Source organism: Scyliorhinus canicula, chromosome 12 (assembly GCF_902713615.1).
Source record: "Scyliorhinus canicula chromosome 12, sScyCan1.1, whole genome shotgun sequence".
Lineage (NCBI taxonomy): Eukaryota > Metazoa > Chordata > Chondrichthyes > Carcharhiniformes > Scyliorhinidae > Scyliorhinus > Scyliorhinus canicula.
Genome location: NC_052157.1, coordinates 9,646,976 through 9,668,274, shown reverse-complemented (window position 1 = coordinate 9,668,274; position 21,299 = coordinate 9,646,976). Strand labels below are relative to the sequence as shown.

The 21,299-nt window shown below is 38.7% G+C and overlaps 1 protein-coding gene across 13 annotated transcripts in view; it reads right to left on the bottom strand.

Moving 5' to 3' along the window:
- map2k5 (mitogen-activated protein kinase kinase 5) overlaps positions 1 to 21,299 on the bottom strand; it is a 338,825-nt gene that overhangs the window by 48,275 nt on the left and 269,251 nt on the right. For 3 of the 13 annotated variants that reach the window (XM_038814878.1, XM_038814874.1, XM_038814882.1), the window contains 4 exons: positions 18,771 to 18,800; positions 9,005 to 9,037; positions 2,888 to 2,914; positions 2,537 to 2,569 (listed from right to left, as the gene is read on the bottom strand). In XM_038814878.1, coding sequence (XP_038670806.1) covers positions 2,537 to 2,569; positions 2,888 to 2,914; positions 9,005 to 9,037; positions 18,771 to 18,800 — 123 coding nt within the window. Of the gene's footprint in view, positions 1 to 2,531; positions 2,570 to 2,887; positions 2,915 to 9,004; positions 9,038 to 18,770; positions 18,801 to 21,299 lie in introns of all 13 variants that reach the window. The other 10 variants (XM_038814887.1, XM_038814884.1, XM_038814879.1 and 7 more) reach the window with 6 other exon arrangements.

The window sequence follows — 21,299 nt, the reverse complement described above, 5'->3', positions numbered from 1 at the left end:
AGAGGCTGGTTTAGCACAGGGCTAAAGAGCTGGCTTTTAAAGCAGACCAAGGCAAGCCAGCAGCACGGTTCAATTCCCGTACCAGCCTCCCAGAAGAGGCGCCGGAATGTGGCGACTAGGGGCTTTTCACAGTAACTTCATTTGAAGCCTACTTGTGACAAGCGATTTTCATTTCATTTCATTTTTATAGTTAAGGGAAGGATTTTGTCCAGGACACTGGATAACCTCCTGCTCTCATCCCTTTCCTAGTCAAAAGAACAAGCAAACCATCCCTTGGTTTAATGTTTTATCTGAAGATCAGCACTTCTTCCAATGCAATGTTCGCTTACTGGCGTAACGGAGCTTGATCTCCTCAAGTCCTGGAGTAGGACTTGAACTCAGAACCTTCTAACTCAGAAGTAATAATGCAACAACTGAGCCATTCTGATGTTTATTCCTTATTAGTGTAATTTCAAGATGGAAGAAGGGAAATTAATGTAACACAGGGAAATCTGTGGACAAACACTTGAAATGAAATGAAAATCGCTTATTGTCACGAGTAGGCTTCAAATGAAGTTACTGTGAAAAGCCCCTAGTCGCCACATTCCAGCACCTGTTCGGGGAGGCTGTTTATCTGATGCATTTATCTGAAATTTCTTTCTCTGCTATTTGTTTAAAGTGGACTAATGCTGCTAGTAAAATAGCAGGCAAAAAGGGATTTGCAAACATGCCAACAGTACCCCAAACTTCCCATAATGTCAACTCATGTCCTCTACATTTAAATAGATTCCGTAAGTGTTGCTACTTTGCATATTTTAAATTCTTTTTAAGAAGTGCAATCTTATTTTCTCCATTTTGATAATGGCATGCCAAGACTCTCATCAATTAGTAACACTTATTTACCCAGTATTATTGGGTATTTGAAAAAAAAAATTCAACTGAAATTATATCCTTTATTGAGAGGTAATTTGGAATACAGAGACCAGGGGCCAGTAGAATTTAAAAATAGCAGGTTTAAGAATAATTAGGTTATTTGATACGAAAAATTGTTTATCTTCAAGCGTGGCTAAGCACATGTGAGCCCTGTGCCAAAAAGCCACACTTGAATGAGACCATAGATATGAATTGTCACACAATTAATAGCCTCAGTGTATTTTCCAATTTCAAAACTAAATGGTACACAGAGGATGCAAACGTTGTCCGTTCTTTCCCAAAGCACAATATTCACATTGTAGGGAGCTTTAATTTGCAGCGGCTTAAGCAAGTACTTGGGTCAGCTTAAATTTAGGTGGCCCACTGAATTTCACATATTCAGCTAGATTACGGAGAAGGGCAATGAAAAAATACTTTGAGTGATGCCTTTGCCATGTGAGTAATGAACAGTTCATGGAGGTCAACCCATTACAACTGAAACAGTTTAATTATTAATTACCTGCAATCTATGAGCTAAAGGACAAGTTCAGTATGTTTAGTGTGTGGTAACACCAACTGGACTCTCTCTTGGCATTTGGTTATTAGCACATGTCAGCAAAGTGCTCAGGCATAAAGAAAAAGGCACAGAGGCAGCAAACACACTTAATGTGTGTTTTGAGAGAGGCCGCCAGAAAAAGGGTGGTGGTGGTGGGGGCTGGTTTAAAATCTCCCTGATGATCTGTTATAGCCTGTGTGCAAATTTTGTTATTTTACAGTGTAATCAATATTCCTGAGCCTCAGGGCCAGCACAGTTGCAGTTTGTGAAAAATCTGGATAAAAATAATCAAACAATCAAGAACCTAGGGCCTCAGTGGTCATAAAGTGGCGAAGGAGGAGGGAGATGAGGCCAGGCAACAAAAAAAAATTATCTCACCAAGTTTGCGTGTAAGCTCAACCTTACACGGCAAGAAAAACCTCACAGAAATTCATTAATACAAGTTATTTCGCAGCACAAAATGTCAGTTTGAGAACAGTGGAGCTCCGTCACTGTTTAGGGGCTATCTCTGGTCTCTTGTCAATTATAAGCTGAGGGTACACAGCAGTACTCCTCCATAGTGCTGAAATAACTAAGGCAAGGCAGCATGAAACAGTCACAATACCTGTCACACCAAAGGGAACCGATTCATAGAATAAAAAAACCCTGAAATTAGTCAACGTTTCTCTATTTTTTTTCTTAGTCTCAAGCTTTTCTTTTATTGCTTTCATAAAATACCACGGCAAATAATCAAGCATGACCACTGACATCCTCTAGATTGAGTTTTAGAGCCATTAAATGAGCTTGGCCTCTTGGGAAGGCTCCTGCTCAGGTTAGTCTAAAGGTAATTATTCAGCAATTCAAGTCATGGCTCTGCCTAGTTCCTGTACAGTGCCTGAATGGTGTTCATGGATAAGGTCAGGTTTGTGCTCGATAAAGGTCTGGCGTGCTTAGGTTCGATGGCTAAGGGGTTGCACTGGGTGGCAAGCTTAAGAGATTGTTTTGAGCAAAGAGCTTCATTAAGAAAGAAAAGTGTATATTATATAAATAAAACTTTCCAGGCCATTAAGAATGACTTTAGAAGAGAAAGCACATAAGACAGTACCTCACCTCATCAACGATGCACTGCAATAACTGTAGTGGCTGCAATGGCAAATGGGAGGTGGGGATGGAACAGAGAGAAGTGTTAGCTTATATGCAGTCTTTTACAGTAGACTGAGAAAATCATTAATGCAGTAAAATGTTGCAAGATTAATCAACAGCGTGAAAGTCTTATAAAAACATTGACACCCTAGATGTTCTATTATTTCTAATGATACCTAATCTACTACAGGCACTTTAGTGCTTGTTGTAACAAAAATGCAATTTGCTAAGTTTAAAGTAAAGCACTCAAGCATGCAAAAAGGCAGCCAGCAGGAAAAAAAGTGAATTTTTTTTCTCTGCAAACTCATAAAACCTTACCATTAAAGATCCCTGGCTTTTCTGAATCTGAAAGGCAATATGTAATTAGCATGTCATAATCAAAATGACTCACTTGGACACATTACGATCACTGAGAGAAAATTATTGCATAGCTGGTGGCAATTTGTGGGCATGTGTTAACACCATTTACATAATGAAAATACACAAATGTTAATAGCTATTCTTCTCATTTATAGGCGAAAGTCAGCAGAATGTTAATTTTGCAGAACACTTTTTAGTACCCTCCAGGTTATACAAGTGAGGAGGAAAGAAAGCATAATACAGTTACAGTGCTGTTTACACATCTGATATAAATAACAATCGCTGGCTCTCGTACAAATCCACGATTAAATGCTACATTCGTTCCCCGTCCATTCAAATCCTCTGCCTTTCAAATTAAAAGATGATTCAAAACACAAAATCTACTAGTTACTTGATGCCTGCTGAACACGAGCACAATTTGCAAGTGATCTGACCAATCTTTTCTCTCCCCACACGATGTGAGAATTTTCAAAGCAGCAATTTTTTTTAATTAGAATCTTCACTCATACATCCTTCCCCAATGAATTAGCTGAAACCCAAACTATGTCAGTTCCCACTTAATATCAGGGAAATTACATTTTCTTTGGTGAATTTTTCTGCTTACCAAGGCATAGGGATGTTTGCACTGGGGAAATGGATATTTTCCCATTTCAGGTACATAATGTTAACAAAAGGCATTCCCTGGTCAAGTATAACAAGGCTGGCTGCAAGATAAAGCCGGTTCTACACCATCTCAGAGTAAGTCTTAAATTTAACTTCAGTAAATCACCCTGCAATTCAACAATTTGATATTTTTGCTTTTGGAGTTACAGTAAGAGTGGAAGAACTGGAAAGCAGCCAGCGACATCATTATATTCGTGCTTTTGTAATTTGACTTCAGGGTCTATATTTTGGGAGGGAACCATGGTCCTTCATGTCAGAGGACATTGAAATCCCAGGCCAGATGTTAACCTGGTCTCAGCCAGTCAGATGCTGGCATTCAAGTGGCAACTTACTCATGCACAGAAAAGAAACATGCTGTTCACCACCAGGCAGAACTGGGACTCATGCAGGGGATGCGATGAATTACCAAATTGCTACTTCAGTTTTAGGTAGGCATCATAGAGTTGAGAGATTTGGAGAGTTTCTGGTGCAAGGGACAAGACTTCCTGTCATCTTCGGAGAGGAGGTACTGGAGATGTGGTCATTGTGGTATGGGCAGGTGTCAGCTCCCTGGGTGCCCTCCCCATAAGTGCCCTGTATTCTCTGGTAAGGCCAGCGCTGGAAGCAGCCAGTGGACACTAATCTTCACGGACTAATCTTAGGGTGGCACGTGGTTAGCACTGCTGGTTACAGCATCATGGACCCAGGTTCAATTCCAGCCTCGGATGACTTTCTGTGTGGAGTTTGCACTTTCGCCCCCCCATCTGCGTTTCCTCCGGGTGCTCCGGTTTCCTTCCACTGTCCAAAGATGCGTGGGTTAGGTGGATTGGTCATGCAAAGTTGCCCATAGTGTCCAAAGTTACGTGGGGTTTGGGGTTATAGGGATAGGGTGGGGGAGTGAGCCTAGTTCGGGTGCTCTCGCAGAAGGTTGGTGTAGACCCGATGAGCCGAATGGCCTCCTTGTACACTGTAGGGATTCTATAACCTGGCACAAGTGCTAGGCTCGCGATCCATGGAATTTCAGGGCATGACAGATCAGTGCTGAGTGAGAGTAATTGCATGCCAGTGCCCAATGCAATCCTGGTCTGAAACCGTCCAAGTCAATTTCACAAGAAATTAATATTTACTTTAGAATGAATATTATGGATCGAATAAACATCGCAAGAAGGACCTATACACTTCATTTGAATATATTTTAAATAATTTTTATACAAACGTACATAAACCAGTTAATGCAAAAATTTCAGCAAATTGTTGGTCGAGAAAAATATGTTTCTAAAGGTGCGTGCTCCCCTACGCTGTCCTGTTCGGACTTTTACAGCCAATAGGGAGATATATTAGTCCATTTGGCAGCACTGGACTCTATTGTGTCTCGAGGATGAAAGGACAATGTTCAAAATCACTGTGTCCTCGGACTTCAATAATTTATGAATAACAAGATTACTTTGTTGTCAAACAGCACACAAGTCAAAAATCTACCAACATACAGTGCTGTGACCCTCCTGTAGGTAAGCAGCACACCGTTGCTCCGCATTCTCTGCTGGGACATCTCACCTCAGCTCACCTACTCTGTGCTGGGGAAGTGTAGGCTTTTACAGCCATCAGGCAAAGATTTTGTTCAATTTTGCAGTGCTAGATTCTAATCTGTGTCTCGAGCATGAAAGGACAATGTTCAAAATCACTGTGCCCTCAGATCCCAATGATTTATTAATAATTTGTTGGCAAACAGCACACAAATCAAAAAAATCTATCAACATACAACGTTGTAACCCCCCTGTAGCCCCAAGATAAGGGGAAGTAGATGTAGGACTGAGCTTAGGAGGAACTTCTTCACCCAAAGGGTTGTGAATCTATGCAATTCCCTGCCCAGTGAAGCAGTTGAGGCTTCTTCATTAAATGTTTTCAAGATAAAGAGAGATAGATTTTTGAAGAGTAAAGGGTTATGTTTGGGCGGGAGCTGAGTCGACAAAAGAGCAGCCATGATCTCATGGAATGGCGGAGCAGGCTCGAGGGGCCAGATGGCCTACTCCTGTTCCTAGTTCTTATGTCCGGTATGAAAACATTTGCCCTGATTGGCCTATTACCCATCTCTCCCTACTCGACCAACTCAGAACCACAGCATTAATTGAAAAAACTGACAAATTGCAACGTTAATGTGATATAATTATTTTCCATTACATTCTGCAGTAACACAATGCAATAGCTCGTTGTTTCACTTGAATCTGACAATCAGTACGAGTATAATTGATTCATTCTAACAATTAAATACAACTGTGTAGCCTTGCTTTTTCTTTCTCCTCCCCGCAGAATCCCCAACCACTTTATAAGTGCTGGAGAGATCTGTTAGTCAAAAATATTAGCTACCAGCTTTACTTTAGATAAACTGCTTTTAAGATTGAATTATGTTTTATTTGTCATTAACATTTTAGAAAAGCAGGAACAGCCAGTTCAGTGAGGCTCAGCGTCCCATGCCCCAAGCAAAGTGCAACACCTTGTTTCATTTACTTACATTTTATTAATTGTAAACATTTCTCGATGTTTAGATTGATTCAGACCGACATTCTATGTAAAGAGCATTACCGACATGTTGTGGTCCAATGGCTTCATTATATGTAATTCCCCCATGCAGACACTCCAATTGCGGAGCTTGTCAGTTCAGTTTATAAAGATGTTTTTTAAATGGTTTCTATGAAACTTTACCTGCCTCTCCCCACCTTACTCCTGCTCTTCATTCCCTCAACAAAAACTTGCTTGCAACCAAATTTCAGACGCAAGATAAAGTGGGACTGAGAACCTTTTCTACCACAATAACCAGCATCTCTGTACATATCTGATGTGCTGTCCTTTAAAATATACCCTAATTAATTTTGATTATTTGATCGGTGTGTTCAAATCATATATATATATATATATATGATTTGAACATAATGATCAAATAATATATATATACATCAGTCAAAAAATAAATGAGTATGCAAACAATATTATGAATGTGTATTACTGTCAAGATTAATCCAAAATATTTTCCAATAATAGTTTTATAGGGCGAAGAACCAGAAATGTGTGTCGGAATCATGGGGAGAATATTACCCTTCTCCTCCTATAAAAAAGGTGTTAATTAAGAAAGATGTGCAATTTAAAAAGGACCAAATATCATCACATTTACACATTCAAATCACACCAATATATATTTGGTAGGCACAGTGTGATTCCTTTAACTTTTGCATTTGTGATTAATTTTAATTATAGATTTCAGGCAACTATTAATGTCCCATTCAAACTGGGGCAAGAATTGTGGAATGGGTGACCCATACAATGAATACTATATCAACCATAACCTGTTGGAATGGTCTGCGGCTGTTTAGCTGGCTGTGAATGACAAACTCCTCCTTGGTTTCTCACCCACCACATGCATATACAAGTTGGGGGTGCTGCAAAGATGCGAAAACACCATCGCATTTATATTTGAATGGACTTGCAAACTAGACAATGGGAAGTAACAAACTACCAAGATAGATTGGATAGAATCCAGGCCAGTTCACAGCCTGGTAAGATTTTTACTGGTAACTGGAACCCTTGAGGGGATTTAAAGAGTTCTCTGATGGTTCATTGATAATTAAGGTATAAAGTATTCAAAAAGATGACATAAGAGAATATCACTATAAATATAAAAACAGATAATTAAAAGGGAAAAGAATGAATCACAAGGGGAAAATGGCTCACCAATTTAAATAAATGTATTGCGAAATTGGTATCGGAATAGAAATGATGAATTAAAAACTTTCAAAACAATTAAATAAGGTTTAGGGGAGAATTGATAGAAATGTAACAGCTATCAAGGCTTGAAAAGTTAACCTAATTGTGGAAGTGCTATAGTAGGTTGAATTGCAATGGGATTGTAATACATTAATGAGTACTAATTTCCAGTGCAAAGAGAAGTGAGACACAGGTTTGAATCCCCCACACTATGAGGTTGCTGATTTTACTCCTGTTGATGTGGGAGCTGCTGAAAGGAATCTGCATCATCCCTGGGCAGCTTTAAGAGGCCCTCAGACAGCTGGCTATAGAGAAGCACTGACATAAGCCTTGGACCCAGTTGCCAGCTATATGTTTGCCTCCTCAGCCACAGGAGATGGCTGGGTAAGAAAAAAACAAAAAGAGGAGAAAAGTAAGGCAGGGGGAACACACTCAGTGGACAACAAATCATAAAACATGATGAAGATGTTTAATTCCTTGGAAACAATTACATAGAGTACAATTTTACTTTAAAAAAGCATACTTTTCAGCAATAACATTCTCAAGCACATAAGAGAGACCACTTCAATTCTGATTAAGAATTAATTAATTTACTGAGGTAACATTTCACGTATTGCATGCATGAATTGTGGTTATGCAGTTGCCCAGTTTCTCACAAAGCCCAGTATCTGATAAAGTGATGGAATTACAAAGTTAACTTTGTTAATATTTTGCAGACTTTTGGGGGAAATTCAAATTAAAAAACGAAAGCAATGAATTTGAGGGTAGACGAACTGACGAGAAAACAAAAACCATCTTGTTTCTCTGCCAAAAAAAAAGCCCCATTTTCAGCAGGAAGGCGTGGAACATAATTAGGCACACATTTCTCCTTCATTAATTCATATATTCCTCTGCAGCAAAATAATTAAAATTAAACAGGATTGTTTCAGTTTGTAATATTCTCAAACACTAACATAACTAGTTGTGTTTAGAAGACAGTTGAATTTTCACCTGTTGGTACATGCAAAATTGAGTGTAACAGAAATCATATCTCCAACCTCTTAGCAATGATCACACTTTAGAAATCGACTTGGAAGAGTTAATGGAGCAGTTATTTTTAAATCAGTGTATCATACATGTGCCAATATTGAATTCAGTTTTTAATTCTCCATGTTGAGGAAAGATTTAAATGTTCATTTTTTAAAAACCACTGGGACGGAATAAGTTGCAAGTTTGAGTTTCTGTATTTGTTTTAATAACAGGAAAAAACCCGAAATGAATGGTTCCATCACCTATCCCACAAAAACAAAATTATTATTGGTCCTAGATTTAAATAGATCTTCTCATAATTTCTGAGTTTATAAAAAATGATTAGCAATCCTGACTATTCTTAAAAAATTGTATCACTTACTTTTAAATCTTTTTTCTCATTTATCTATTTGTCCATTCCATCTTTTAAATAATTTCCCTAATGTTATCCATCCCCTCACCACTTTGTCACAAACCGGGATTGGTGCCTTTATTGAATGAAAGCATTCCAAAATAGCAACAAGCAGATGTGAAGCGGATGCTGCAAACTGCCAAGAGCACCCAGACTCGACCATCAAAGAAAGAGAGGCAAACAAAGATGTTGGCGAGGAAAGAAACGGGCAGCTTGTTGGAAGCACAAGAAAGTCAAAGCTGTATTTGGGAACCTACCACTTCATTCAGAACTTCCCCAGGTCTTAGCACCTGTCAGTTTAAGTGCAAAAATGATCATCAGAACCAAAAAATACTATTCTGTGTATGAAATACACAGTATAGTATTAAAATTTCACAAAACTTCATTTTTATAAATATATCCATCTATATATATATTATACATAAACATATGGATTTGTAAGAATAGCTTTTCTTTAAAACCAGACAGAGGAAGCTCATTATTAAAAAAAACATGCAAAATGCCATTTACTACATATACTCAAAGCAGACTACAACCAAAGAAGTACCATTGAATACAATATAATCTTTATTAGTGTCACAAGTACGCTTACATTAACACTGCAATGAAGTTATTGCGAAAATCCCCTAGTTGCCACATTCCAGAGCCTGTTTGGGTACACAGAGAATTCAGAATGTCCAATTCACCCAACAAGCATGTCTTTCGGGACTTGTGGGAGGAAACCGGAGCACCAGGAGGAAACCGACGCAGGCACGGGGAGAACGTGCAGACTCCGCACAGACAGTGACCCAAGCCGGGAATCACCTGGGGCCCTGGTGCTGTGAAGCAACAGTGCTAACCACTGTGCTACCGCGAAGGGCAACTACTTGTTAAGTAGGTGAAGAAACCTATTTTCACCAGGGAGCCAATTAATTCCTCAGGACACATTCCTGATTTCAAGTGAAAAAAAGTTGTTACGTGCTTAAAGATTAGTTTGATTACTTCTTGTGACAAGTGGGGAGGAAATAAGGTCAACTCTTGTGAAAACATAGCACATCTGCTATTAAAAAAAAACTTATGACTGGTTTCTGTCAGAATCTATAAAGTGAAAAAATGAGAGTTGATGTTTCAGATGTAGACATTTCACCAGAAAGTCACTACTTCTGACAAAGGCATTTTGCCCCCCAAAATTATAACCGATTGCTAGTTTTACAGATGCTGACTGTGCATTTACAACATTTTGTTTTTATTTCAGATTTCCAATATTCACTTTTTAATCATCTTGCTGCCACGTTTTCAATGAATTGTATCCGTAGCTTGAGCACGTTGCCAGTTTTCCCGTGGCAGTTCACCATTTAATCAATGCCTCTGGTTAAGGCAAAGGGAAAAAAGGATGACTTTCACTGTCAGTTTTTTTTTTCCATTTCAGTTGCCATGGCAATGCTTTTTGACGGAAAGTGGCTGTAGACCTTCTACTGTTCCCTTTTACATGATTATCAAAAGCACAATCAGAGTAGTAAAATGGATTCACCTACCTGAAACGTAACTTACAGAAGAAACCAGCTATAGCTTTCATCTCTCTCTTCCACACTGGAATTATGACTTGCCCTTAAGCTCTTCTTGGAGAGATTTACCAGTGACCCAGGTCAGATCTTCCCATATCAGTTGACAAATTTTTATCTCTAATATTTTTTATCACCTAGTGAAAATTCACTGCTTTTCAGACCATTGTCTGTTTGTTCATCAAAGGGACAGATATTGTAGAGTGCTCTCTCATTATTTGGGTGACAAAGCTTTTCATAGGCTGCATGTGAGGTTTTATATTTTACAGGAATATGATTGGCACTTAAATAGCACAGCACATATCAAGGTTGCTCAACTCCAAACATTTAACTTGAGCTTAGTGCATTTTGTTGGGGCAAAAAAAAACCTTTTTAAAGAAAAAAAACAGATTAAAACTGTGCATTCAATATCCAGCTTTTTGGTATTAGACTCAAGCACTCAAGTTATAATTCCATCTTCAATTTAACAAGTGAAGTAGATTGCCCTAATTTCCTGCTTACTACAGGGAAAAACAAAAATCACCCATTGAAGTATTTTGATCATGGAGCTGCAAGGAAGAAATATGTCACCCAGGCTGATCCTGTTCCTGAGTGATGGAGGAAGGAGGAGGTTTAAAATAGGAGATATGAAATGAAAATGAAAATTGCTTATTGTCACGAGTAGGCTTCAATGAAGTTACTGTGAAAAGCCCCTAGTCGCCACATTCCGGCGCCTGTCCGGGGAGGCTGGTACGGGAAATTCTCAGGCAAAAAATATGTATGAAATGTTATATTGAAAAGGGTCCATGGTTTTATCCTCTGTTGAAGGAACTGATAGAATCAAATAATTTGTTTTTGCAAAAATGATCTGACCCCCTCCAAAATCAACCGGCAAGTTCCCCTACAAGTCAACTACTTGTCAACTTCCCCTACAAGTCAACTTTGAAGTTTATCAACCTTCCTTTATAATTGCTGGACCGAAATCCTGTTACTCCCTACCTAACTGTTGTGCGGGGTGTAGCTTCATTACACAAGAAAGCAGTTCACCAGCATGTTCTAGGTGCAATTAGGGATGGGCAATAAACACTGGCCTTGCCACAATGGCCAAATCCCTTAAACGAATAAGAAAGAAAAAATAACTCTTTCCATTAATTGCCTCACTTGGAGGATGTTGTTATTTCCTTCTGTGACTTGCATTTCCCAGAACTGACCTGAAATTTTGGCCAGGGAGTAAAGGATGAACAGAGGCTGAGGGATATCACCACAAGGAGAATAGGTAATATAGCCACTTTGTAGTGATTTCAGGTCAGTTCCAGGAATGCAAGTCATAGAAGGAAATAACATCCTCCAAGTGAGGCAATTAATGGAAAGGGTTATCTTTTCTTTTTTATTTGTTTAAACGAATTCGGCCATGACTGGCAAGGCCAGAGTTTATTGCCCATCCCAACTGGCAAAAAGAGAAACATGTTGCTGAAGTTTTTCCTCTGGCACTCTTCGGGACAAATACAAGACAACCAAATTTCAAACAATCACAACAATTTATACTACAAGAAAAAAGGGTGTTGATTGATTGTCAAGTCGACTCTGATAGGCCAAGGTATTGTCATTGAGAAAATAAAGGGGAAAGATAGGCTTGCCAAGCTCCAGGGGAACAAAAAGGGTGTAAGGCTTAAACATATTCCTTTTCTTTGTAATGAACGGGTCCCTGTGTATGAATGTATGTCTCTTCTAGCAAGTACAAATAAACCGCATTATTAGCTGATCATCTTAAATTGGTTGCTAGTTGCACTGTGTTTAGCCCACAGTTTACATCATGACATGTGCACATCAGGGTCAAGCATTTCTGAGAGGTAGGGGAATGAAAGGAAGTGAAGGAGAATAGAAAAGGCAATGCAGAAGGAGTCATGGTACTCTGCACAAGCAAAAGAGAAATTTTAAAAAGCACAAATACATCTGAAAGGTCCAAAGACTTAGAGAGATGTTTGTGCATCCATGTAGCAGTCGATGTACTCGTCCTCTGTATTGAGGAATGCCTGTGGTGTGTGATTTTTGGGAGAGACTGATGGGATGAAAGGTAAGAACAAGTACAAAAAAATAATCCTTAAAAATAACTTGTAGTGACAACTAATATGAATTGATTTTATTAAGTGGAACACAGTGGATTATTTGCTGCTACAGCAGTAGGCAGATCCAAATTGGTTTGCTCATAGTGCACAAGCTAATGACTATTTAAACTATCTAAAGAAGTCTTGGAGCATCTGCCAGTATTTCTGTAGAATTGCTCTCAAGTGTCCTTTAATCATGTCCAAGTAAGTGCACCCAGACACTCTGATTAGTTAACTATATACTCGCAGGGACTGAAGACATCAATATGCAGCAAAGCTCTCCTGGGGTGAAAAAATACTTTATACAAAATAACTTAATGGAAAAATAAAGCCTTTTAAAAGCAAATCTTAATGGAAGAACTAAATGGATAGTGTTAAAATCAAGTTCATATAATCTGAAAGGATATGGTTTACTGACATTTACTTAGAGTTAAAGCTGATATAACACAGAACATAAAGTAGACAGGCGGTTGAAGCTTTCTGTCTTGCGCTCATCAGGACAAAATCCCAAGAATACCAAATTTCAAAAGGAAAAACATTTTATACTGCATGAGAAAAGGCTGCTGATTAGTTGGCAAATGGACTCTGATTGGTCAAAATGTCACCATGGAGAATACACCAGGCAGCGATTATTTAAATTCAAACTAGGCAAGTCAACTCTGATTGGTCGATGTGCTGCAATGCGGAATGCCCCAGGGAAACATTGGCCTAAAAGCTTTTATTTGAAAAAGGCGCATGTTTGGACATATTCTTTTTGCTTAGAGAGTAGAGAGTCCTGCGTGCGAACATATACAGTTTCAGCAAACATAAGTGAGCCCCACTGCGAGCTCGATTGAGATTCTTGAATTGGTTGCTCGTGTAATTCTTAGGACACTTGTGATTGTTATGCAAATGCTGTCCAATCGCGGAATCACATCTAATGTTGTTCTATGTTCTGCGTTTTACAAGCACGGGCTAGTTGAATACAGTCCATACACCGACTATTCTGAACAGCCGTGTTGTTTGATACATTGCCAGTAATTTTCACGCAAGGCCCACGTACCTGGCATCACACCAGCAATTAAATTCATACACTATATTACTCATTTGTGTGGGAAGCAGAATGCTTGACGGCAGCATCCTGACTAGGGTAATATGAGGTAGACTGGGCAGTTTTCAGAACCAAAAGTTACAGCTGTAGGCCCATTCATGACCTTAGAAATAAATGTTGTCTTATGCATTCTTCATGAAAGACCTCGAGCAGCCAGAGTCCATTTACCTACCAATCAGTACCATTTTTTCATGCAGTATGACATTCCCTTTGAAATTTGGTACTCTTGCAATTCCGTCCTGATAAGTACAAGATAGCATGTCTCTCTTTACAGCAATACCCAAGTTCTGTACTACCAATATATGTAAACATATAAAAGAAAAACCACAGGTAAATCTATATAGATTTTACAATTCTGATATTAAAGGAACAGTTGAGGAGATGGTGCAAACTAAACAAATATGGCAATTTTTCCTAATTCCTCCTCCTCCATCTGCAAATTGATAACCGTGCTGCCACAAAATTGGCGTAATTTGTATTAAGGTGCAAAGTTACAATTTTTCGTCATAGATCATCAAAACATACATTAACAGGTCTTCATCTATTTATAAACACTACATATTAACAGATACTCCTTTAAAATTACGCCTGTTGCTCTCTGTTTATAGATAGTCTGTGGTCAGTATCCCTCTGAACCTTTCCCTTATTTCACCCAAGCTGCCAACATGCCCATACTACCCTCTTCCTGCTCTGCGTAACATCAGCACCTCAAAACAATGGAACTCCTAGGGCATTAATTCATTCATTAAAAATAAGAAACTCACAGCAAGAGTACACTCATACACCCTCAGTGACCACTTTCTGATGTGTATGTTGGGAGAAAGATCCATTCCAGATGAGCTACCATTCCTTCCATGTACCATTTAAAATAAAATTGTATATACGGGGCTTTAATCCTTGATCAGAGAAAGAAAAACCAGCACAGACTTGGGTTAAATAACTTGTTACGTGCAGCAATATTCTATGATTTGGAGTTTAGGAGCAACAATGAAAGGCACCAAAAATAATAGCATCAATTACAGGGAAACAAGGAAAGTTGCAAAGGAAAGAAAAATTTGAATTAAGAGGTGAACGAGAAATTATTTATCAGCGAATATAGTTTTTCTTGCATTCTGTCCCAAAGTGTATGAATGGGAAGAGGGGCAATGATTTCCTCTGTAGATTGTGTATAAGAAAATTATAAACAATTTTTTTAGAAACCAGTTTATGATACTGTTACTGATCACACAGAGCAAATTCCTACCTCTCAGAAAAGATTTTTAAATGCTTGAGAACTCTGCAAAAGTATGTATTAATTGAATATTTCCCTTGGATGGGGGGGGGGGGGGGGCTTGTGCACTAAAAGCCTTTCAATACTTCTTGTAGCTCGTTGCTTCAAGAGCACAAGTTGTGCTATTATTAACTCCGATTTTCAGTTTTAGCATAGTTTTGGAGCCAAGAAAACAATTTTTGGAGGCAAGAGGGAGAACTAAATATTGCAAAATTGACACCAGCCTATTCTGGGCTTACTTTGGGTTTAATTAGCATTCATAGCTGAAAACAGATTGGGAAAATTGAGCCCTCTGTGATTTGCATAATACTGCAGTCAGCTTTGAGGTAGTACATACTGACCCAAACACCTTGCACCAATAGAAAGTACCAAATTATCTAATTGAAATAGAGTAAAACAATTAATAGAGCCAATTGTAATGTCATCTTATATTATAGAAATTCCATCAGTGCTTATTCATTCTAGAGTTGCACATACTCTCCAAATTAAAACCATTTGTGTCAGGTATATTCATTATTCAAACAAAATGCACCCTTGAGAAACTAATAAAATACTTTTGCTTCAATTCAAGAAATGAAATGTTTAAAGACAGTAAAATTGTCTTTACTTGGTTGACTGAACAGGGTCTATATCTTGGTCACATTCAGGAAAGCTCAAAATTTTCACACAAGCTCAGCTTTGGCTTTCTGTTTTACACACAGTCTAGACAGGCAATATTCACTGATCTGTAAATAAAATTCAATTTATTTCCATATTTTTAAATTTATGGCCTCCCAGACCAAATAAAAAGCAACTTTTGTCTCCACACGTGCCTCACTTTGGCAAGTCCTGCACTGTATTTGTGCTCCAATTCTAAACATTTGAACCCACCCCTTAGAACTGATGCACTGTGCTTCAAAAGCTTTTAACGGAACAGTGATATATACCTAGAGATCAATGGCAAAACCACATTACAATTAATCAGATTAATTTGTGTACTGGGGTACAAGTGTGGGTAGTGTTGAAAATATCAGACTCTTCGAAACCATTAGACTTTAATCCTTAGTTCTCTGTACTTTTGATCAGAACTGAATTATTTATTTTTAAATTTAAAAGCACATCCCACATTCTTGATATGTGGTGAAGTTCAGAAACGTTTTACTAGGATTAGTACACTTTATTTGACTACCTGTAAGCTAGTCTGGAGCATCTTAAGAATGTAATGCACCATAAAGGGGACTTTGCACTTCAGTATATATTTCAGCTGAAGGAAAAAAGGTCATCAGAATGATGTTAAAATATTTACTTTTTATATTTCAAAAGTGGCCAATCATGGTATGGTTTTGTTACAGCACAGATGGAGGCCATTTGGGCCCTGTGTCTTTGCTGGCTCTCTGCAATGGCAATTTAGCTACTCCCATTCCCCCACCCATTCCCTGCAGCCGTGCAATTTTGCTTCTCTTCAGTTGCTTATCCAATTCCCTTTGGAACCCATTTGTATCTTCCTCCATCACACTCTTAGCGCATTCCAGATCTGAACCACTCGCTGCACAAAAACGTTAGTCACTGTTGGGTTTTCTTTGCTCATGACCACCAATTGGTGTCATTTGGATCTCAACCATTCTGCTAATTGGAACAATTTCTCGCTACTTTGTCTGAACCCCTCTGGTTTGAACACCTCTCAACCTTTTCTAAGGAGAACAACCCCAGCTTCTCCAATCTATGTATGTAACTGAAGTTCATCACTCCTGGAATAATATTTGTAAATCTTTTCTGCTCCATCTCTAAAGACTTCTCATCCTTTCCAAAGTGCAGTGCCCAGAATTAGAAACTCTACACCAGCTGAGGCTGAACCAGTGTTTTATAAAGATTCATTATAATCTCCTTAGCCTTCTACTCTATGCTACTATTTATAAAGCCAATGCATTATTGAAATATCACACAATACTTATGTAGGCAAACTAAAATTGGCAGGAATTGTAATTTTAGATAAACTGATAATAATTATTTGTGATACTTTAACATTAACTCAATTACCCCAGCAAATTCTTTTAGTGTTTGCAACTGAAGCAAACAGCTTCCCTTCTAAAACAGGACTTTATAGTTCAAATATTCATGGGATTTGTTGACATTATATCACTATAAATTAGTTCAGCAAAAAAACTATAATTGAATCTGCAATTATGAGAAAAATTCGTCCTGAAATGAATGTTTAAATAAGGATTTATTTAAAATTCTAGAAGGTGTCAATTTACAAAAGAAAAACAATTTTTTAATTTGTAACTGCAGTTTCCAAGTCAAACAAGCATTTAAATCCTTGATGAGTTGTCTGCATCTGAATGAAAATGTTCAGGGCAAGTAGTGTCAATAATATGGATTATATGCAAAAAAAAAGGGAGAAACCCTGGTACATGCCGCTTCAGGGACTGTCCTGCATTGACTCCAATTAGTACTCGACATCTATTCAGCAAACTTTTACTTTTCATTAAATTAGAGCTACATAAAGACCAAAAACATTTTAAGCAGCAACAGAGGAGACTAACCTCCCAAAGGCTAGTGTCAGTTTTTAGCATAAATTCCTGTTAATTTTTTTCCCCCGATGAGAAAAGGAAAAATAGTAGCTATATATTGTATTCAAAACAGAACAGTTGCTTAAAATAACTTGGGGAATGAAAGCGTGCTATCAATCAAAACAGCATCTGCCGGCGGTTGTATAAACAGAAGATCAAATAAGATGTCTTCAAGGATTTTCAGCGTGAACCGTAAAAAACTTCATTAACTTCTGACAAAGAATGCAAATTAATCACAACATGGGGTGAAATGAAATTAAAGACTCTTTTCTAATCAATGACAAAGCAGGATGAAATATTTCGAGCCTCTTAATGTGAGGGATGTTTACAGCATACTCGGGGAAGCCAAAACGCAAGGTTTGAGTACAGTTCCACCTATGGCGGCTATTTAGGCCCCCCCCCCCCCCAGAGCTATCTGCTTACAAGGAGTACATACATAGCACTGATACACAAACACACTAATCATCCAAATCTCAGGTGCATCCAATTTGTTATTCACACTCTCAGTGCCAGCAAAAAAATGCCTGGTGCAGACAGATGCACCAGGAACCTTAACTGACAGTTTTGGCCTCCGGAAGTGCGATCACTACAGCAAAATCTAGTACAGCCTCCAGGTGAAATGTCTGGAGCTCCATATGGAGCAGGGAAAATTAACAACAAGATGAAAATCACTACTGCAGCAGGGAGTCTGAATTTAAAAAAAATGAAATTTAAAGATGAAGAAAGAGAAGTAATAAATTAATGGGGTGTGAAAACATTCAAAGCTTTACAATACCAGGGGCACTATTTGCACAGAAGTTATTTTTACTTCGGGTCATTTCAATGTAATTTATTAACCCGGCCTGGTTTCACAGCCTAAGAGAAGTCAGTCATTTTTTCCCCCCTCCTTCCTTATGGAAAGGGAAGCAAAATCTCTTACACTTGCACCAGTAAATCATATATGTAATATTCAATCAATCATACACTTGGTTAATATGCTGACTTGCATCAACCTGCTTAGCCGTATAATATGCAACAGTCATTGGAAATCCTTCAAAAACAGATACAAGAGTCATTGTCATAATTTTCAAAAAAAACTTTGGGGGAGAGCGAACAGAAAAGAAAATATCAGCAAGAGGAGGATATCTGAGCTGATTATTCAGTAAGCATGCTTGTGACACACACACAATCTAACCATGCATATATTTGTATGTGTAATACAATTTGTATTTGCATAATAATAACAAGTTAATGGATGCTCAAAGAATGTAGGCCGACAAGACTTTTAAATCAGACAAACCAGAGACTCTTTAGTCTATACAGACCACAGCTGGGGAGGGGAGAAAGAGGGGATAAAAAATGGTTTCCAAAGCATTGGACAGATAACATATTTCAATTTAACACTGCAGCTTTATTTGTATGTGGCACAAACTTTCAGGATTGCTCCCTTGTACCTTCATACATAGGGATGAATGTCATGGTGGCAAAAGCCAGTAATGAACAATCTTACCTGAGGATATGGAAACCTCCCAAGAGCAAGCTGCAAAAGGAAATAATATTTGTCTAGTTATGGATCTGCATGTGGGGCATAGTCACACTGTAAGACAAGAGCTCGAATTCTTCTAAAAAACCTAAATCAAATTAACACTTCATACTTTTATTATTAAAATTTCTTCTAAAATGCAAAACTTTTTAAAAAAGGTAGTTTAAGCACAAGTTTAATATTGGATTTTATCTTAATCATGGATAAATTCCTACACTGAGCAATTTTGAAAGAAAAGGGAACACACAGCATACTATGTAATCTTCTAAGAAATAGCCTGCAGATATTTCACTGTACTAAATGTGCTTCAGATTTAATGAAGCTCTAATGTCCTTCTTAATTTTGCCTGTCTGTATCACCAGGGGTTGAACGAGGCTGTATCTCCAGAAGGATGCAGCCCTGATGAAAATTATCAACCACCGTTCCGCTTCTGAGTCCAAATCACAGCTTTTGCAGACACATGAATACATTTTTTCCCCCCCGGTCTGACATAGGAACAGAGCAAGTTTTATCTGTTTCAGTGAAACCGTGTAAAGGTAGCTTAACTACAATATCATCGAAGCATCTAATGTTACAGACCATTTCCTGGAATGTGAATAGCTAACTAGAGTGCATTATGGGATAATGCAAGAATCATTTTGAGAAAAATAAAATACTTTGTTGCTGAATACTTTTAAGATCTTTACCGTGAAAATAATAAGAAATGTGTGGGATTTTGTACATTGCGGCGAAGGATCCTATGGCAAGGTTAAACAATTCAGCCCACTAATGTGTGCCCTTGGTCATTACCAGCATTCTACAAACTCAAACCAATACATTAATGGACAATTATGTCAGAAAATGCATATACTATTGTTTGTAATTCTTACATTTCCAAAGACAGACATACAGCTTGTAGGGGCATCTCTGAAATCACAAATTCTACACTTTTTTTCCATTATCCTACTCTTTGCAAGTGCACGTAGAGGGCTGGGTTCTGTGGGAGAAAGGGCCTGGATGTCATACACGAAAGATGGGCAGAGGCTCAGCTGATTCAAGGAGGTCCAACCGGATTTGGCAGCTGCTGTCGGGGCTCCCTTCCCTTTCGACTACAAGATCATAAGATATAGGGGCAGAATTAGGCGATTCAGCCCATTGAGTCTGCTCCACCATTTGATCACGGCTGATATGTTCCTCATCCCCATTCTCCTGCGTAACCCCATATCCCCTTATTAATACAAAAATCCCCTTATTAATCAAGGACACCAGGTTTGTGCATGAGGTGCTGTTACCTACAGGACGACAGACCAAGGGCTGGAAGCTGGAATTAGACAGAATTTTTCTTTCTTAGAACATAAGAACATCAGAACTAGGAGCAGGAGTAGGCAATTTAGTCTCATGAACCTGCTCCACCGTACAATACAATCATAACTGGTCTCATCATTGCCCCAATTAGGGGTGGCACATGGCACAGTGGTTAGCACTGGGACTACGACGCTGAGGACCCGGGTTCGAATCCCGGCCCGAGGTCACTGTCTGTGTGGAGATTGCATATTCTCCCCGTGTGTGCGTAGGTTTCACTCACACAAACCAAAGATGTGCTTGCTAGGTGGACTGGCCACGCTAAATTGCCTCTTAATTGGAAAAGAAAAATAATTGGGTACTCTTACATGTATTTTAAAAAAAAAGTAATTGCCTCAACACCACCGTCCAACCCGATCCCCGTAACACTTCAACCCAACTCCTCCCTGAATTTACTCTTTATCCCAGCATCCACTGCACTCAGAGGTAGCAAATTCCACAGATTCAGGACCCTTTGGGAGAAGTAGTTTCTCCTTATGGCAATCAGTAGCTAGTTGAGGTGTCCCTCAGGGATCCATGTTGGGCCCACAATTGTTCACAATTTACATAGATGATTTGGAGTTGGGGACCAAAGGCAATGTGTCCAAGTTTGCAGATTACACTAAGATGAGTGGTAAAGCGAAAAGTGCAGAGGATACTAGAAGTCTGCAGAGGGAATTGGATAGGTTAAGTGAATGGGCTAGTGTCTGGCAGATGGAATACAATGTTGACAAATGTGAGGTTATCCATTTTGGTAGGAATAACAGCAAACGGGATTATTATTTAAATGATAAAATATTAAAGCATTCTGCTGTGCAGAGAGACCTGGGTGTGCTAGTGCATGAGTCACAGAAAGTTGGTTTGCAGGTGCAACAGGTGATTAAGAAGGCAAATGGAATTTTGTCCTTCATCGCTAGAGGGATGGAGTTTAAGACGAGGGAGGTTATGCTGCAATTGTATAAGGTGTTAGTGAGGCCACACCTGGAGTATTGTGTTCAGTTTTGGTCTCCTTACTTGAGAAAGGACGTACTGGCACTGGAGGGTGTGCAGAGGAGATTCACTAGGTTAATCCCAGAGCAGAAAGAGTTGGATTACGAGGAGAGATTGAGTAGACTGGGACTGTACTCTTTGGAATTTAGAAGGATGAGGGGGGGGATCTTATAGAAACATATAAAA